The sequence below is a fragment of the Chionomys nivalis genome, chromosome 26, assembly GCF_950005125.1.
Source record: "Chionomys nivalis chromosome 26, mChiNiv1.1, whole genome shotgun sequence".
Lineage (NCBI taxonomy): Eukaryota > Metazoa > Chordata > Mammalia > Rodentia > Cricetidae > Chionomys > Chionomys nivalis.
In genome coordinates this window covers 24,319,388-24,321,828 of record NC_080111.1, presented here as the reverse complement: position 1 = coordinate 24,321,828, position 2,441 = coordinate 24,319,388, and the positions used below count along the sequence as shown (strand labels likewise).

Genomic DNA, 2,441 nt, shown 5'->3' with positions numbered 1-2,441 from the left:
TGGCTATGTGAAGAAATAACATAACCTATAAATTTCATATACTTCAAAGATAAGGGAAATCATATTTTAAAATGCCCATATTTACAGTCACTGCATTAAACGTTTTAAATTGTATTCTCTTCCTAGGTATCATGTTCACACAATTCGCTACATTTGGAAATATTTTCTCCCTGACATTTTTATCTGCTAGTGTATAATGGGGAGAAGTGAAATGCTAAAAATCTCAAAAGATTTGAAAGCAAATACATGTAGGACTGAGTACTACTGGGTTTTCCATAGTGCTGTGTGTAGTCCTAGGTACCACGGGGCTCTCCATAGTGCTGTGTGCAGGCCTGGATACCACTGGGCTCTCCATAGCGCTGTGTGTAGTCCTTGATATCACTGGGTACTCCAGAGTATTGTGTGTAGTTCTAGGTACCACTGGGCTCTCCAGAGTGTTGTGTATAGTCCTGGATACCACTGGGCACTCCAGAGTGCTGTGTGTAGCCCTGGGTACCACTGAATGTTCATATGTTGTGCTATGTATAGTGCTGTATATGACCCATTTTGTGAATTACCATCTTTATTACTGTGATATAAAATCTGACAAAATTTTGAAGATAGGAAAGGTTTATGTTGACGATAGTGCAAAGGTAAGTCCAAGACTGTGGGGATGCACAGCAGCAAATGTTGGAAGCTCTTGGTCACATTGCACTATGGTCAAGATGACCAGAAGGCCGAGCATTCCTATTTCACTGTCTCTTTTATTCAGATCAGGTCAAGCCTCTAGTACATGGGGTGGGGTATCAGTAGTTGAGATGGGTATTAGTGTCTCAGTTAACCTTGTGTGGATGCTCCTTCACAGGCATACCCAGAGTCTGTCTGAATCTTGCAAACATTCACTTATAATCATGCGTCCTTACAAACAACAAAAAAGCAAGGAGAAATAGATTTGTTCTTAAGGAGAAATGCAGACGTAATCACATTATTTCTTTATTTAAAACTAATCTGATTTATTTACCACTTTGTTATAAATTAGATTAACATGTTGGGTAGTACCAGGGGTGAAACCCAGGGATATGTTCAGGATAGGCACGCATTCTGACTCAATGAGTCGCTGCATCCTAAAGAGAACTAAATTCTCCAGTTTGGATAGAAAGCAGACTTCATGGACCCAGTAGAAGCCTTCTAGGCTTTCTCTTCAGAACATCAATCTTAAGACTCATTTATGTTTTCCTTAATACAGAATTTGTCTTCTCAGATTTGCTTTCCCTTCCATATATTTGTTAAACCTTATTAAGCCACATATTTTCCAGGCTTCCAATCAGTATGAAGATTTAACATAATAATTAGTTACTACTGGTTGTTCTAGTCTCAAGTTAATGGTTAGATTTTTTTCTAGAAATCCCTACCTTCGTTTCGGCCATGCTTGCCGGCAGACTCGCCGCCATGGGCCGTGTGATCCGAGGGCAGAGGAAAGGCGCCGGTTCTGTGTTCCGCGCGCACGTGAAACACCGTAAGGGCGCCGCGCGCCTGCGAGCTGTGGACTTCGCCGAGCGGCACGGTTACATTAAGGGTATTGTAAAGGATATCATTCATGACCCCGGTCGCGGCGCTCCCCTCGCCAAAGTGGTTTTTCGTGATCCCTACCGGTTTAAGAAGCGGACGGAGCTGTTCATCGCTGCAGAGGGAATCCACACCGGGCAGTTTGTGTACTGCGGCAAGAAGGCCCAGCTGAATATCGGCAATGTTTTGCCCGTGGGCACCATGCCTGAAGGTACTATTGTATGTTGTCTGGAGGAGAAGCCTGGGGACAGGGGCAAGCTGGCACGAGCCTCTGGGAACTATGCTACAGTCATCTCCCACAATCCGGAGACCAAGAAAACGCGAGTGAAGCTGCCTTCAGGGTCCAAGAAGGTCATTTCCTCAGCCAACAGAGCTGTCGTCGGTGTTGTGGCTGGTAGGGGCAGAATTGACAAGCCTATCTTGAAGGCTGGCCGTGCCTACCACAAATACAAGGCCAAGAGGAACTGCTGGCCACGCGTACGTGGTGTGGCCATGAATCCTGTAGAGCATCCCTTCGGAGGTGGTAACCATCAGCACATTGGCAAACCGTCCACTATCCGAAGAGATGCCCCTGCTGGACGCAAAGTGGGTCTCATTGCTGCCCGCCGGACTGGGCGACTACGTGGAACCAAAACTGTACAGGAGAAGGAGAACTAGAACTCAGGAGCTAATAAAGTAAGTCCTTTGGCTGAAAAAAAAAAAAAAAAAAGAAATCCCTACCTTCTTTTCATCCCATCACTTACCTTGATTCTCAATTTTACAGCGTTGGCTTTAATCTATTGTAATGATAGCCTTAGTTGGCTTTTACCAGCTAACCAGGGAACGTACTCTTTGTGACTTTCCATTGTTTCTTTTTTATAACATGACCACGAATGCCTGGGACAGAACAGGTGGCC

The 2,441-nt window shown here is 44.7% G+C and overlaps 1 protein-coding gene across 1 annotated transcript; it reads left to right on the top strand.

Moving 5' to 3' along the window:
- Positions 1-1,411: 1,411 nt before the first annotated feature.
- Positions 1,412-2,226, top strand: LOC130866989 (60S ribosomal protein L8-like). The gene has a single exon (XM_057758684.1). It carries the CDS (start codon positions 1,429-1,431, stop codon positions 2,200-2,202), a length of 774 nt encoding a protein of 257 aa, XP_057614667.1. The 5' UTR covers positions 1,412-1,428; the 3' UTR covers positions 2,203-2,226.
- The last annotated feature ends 215 nt before the right edge of the window (positions 2,227-2,441 follow it).

Bases quoted from the DNA above. Each gene is read 5' to 3' on its own strand.
- LOC130866989 (XM_057758684.1), top strand. From the start codon at position 1,429: ATGGGCCGTGTGATCCGAGGGCAGAGGAAAGGCGCCGGTTCTGTGTTC.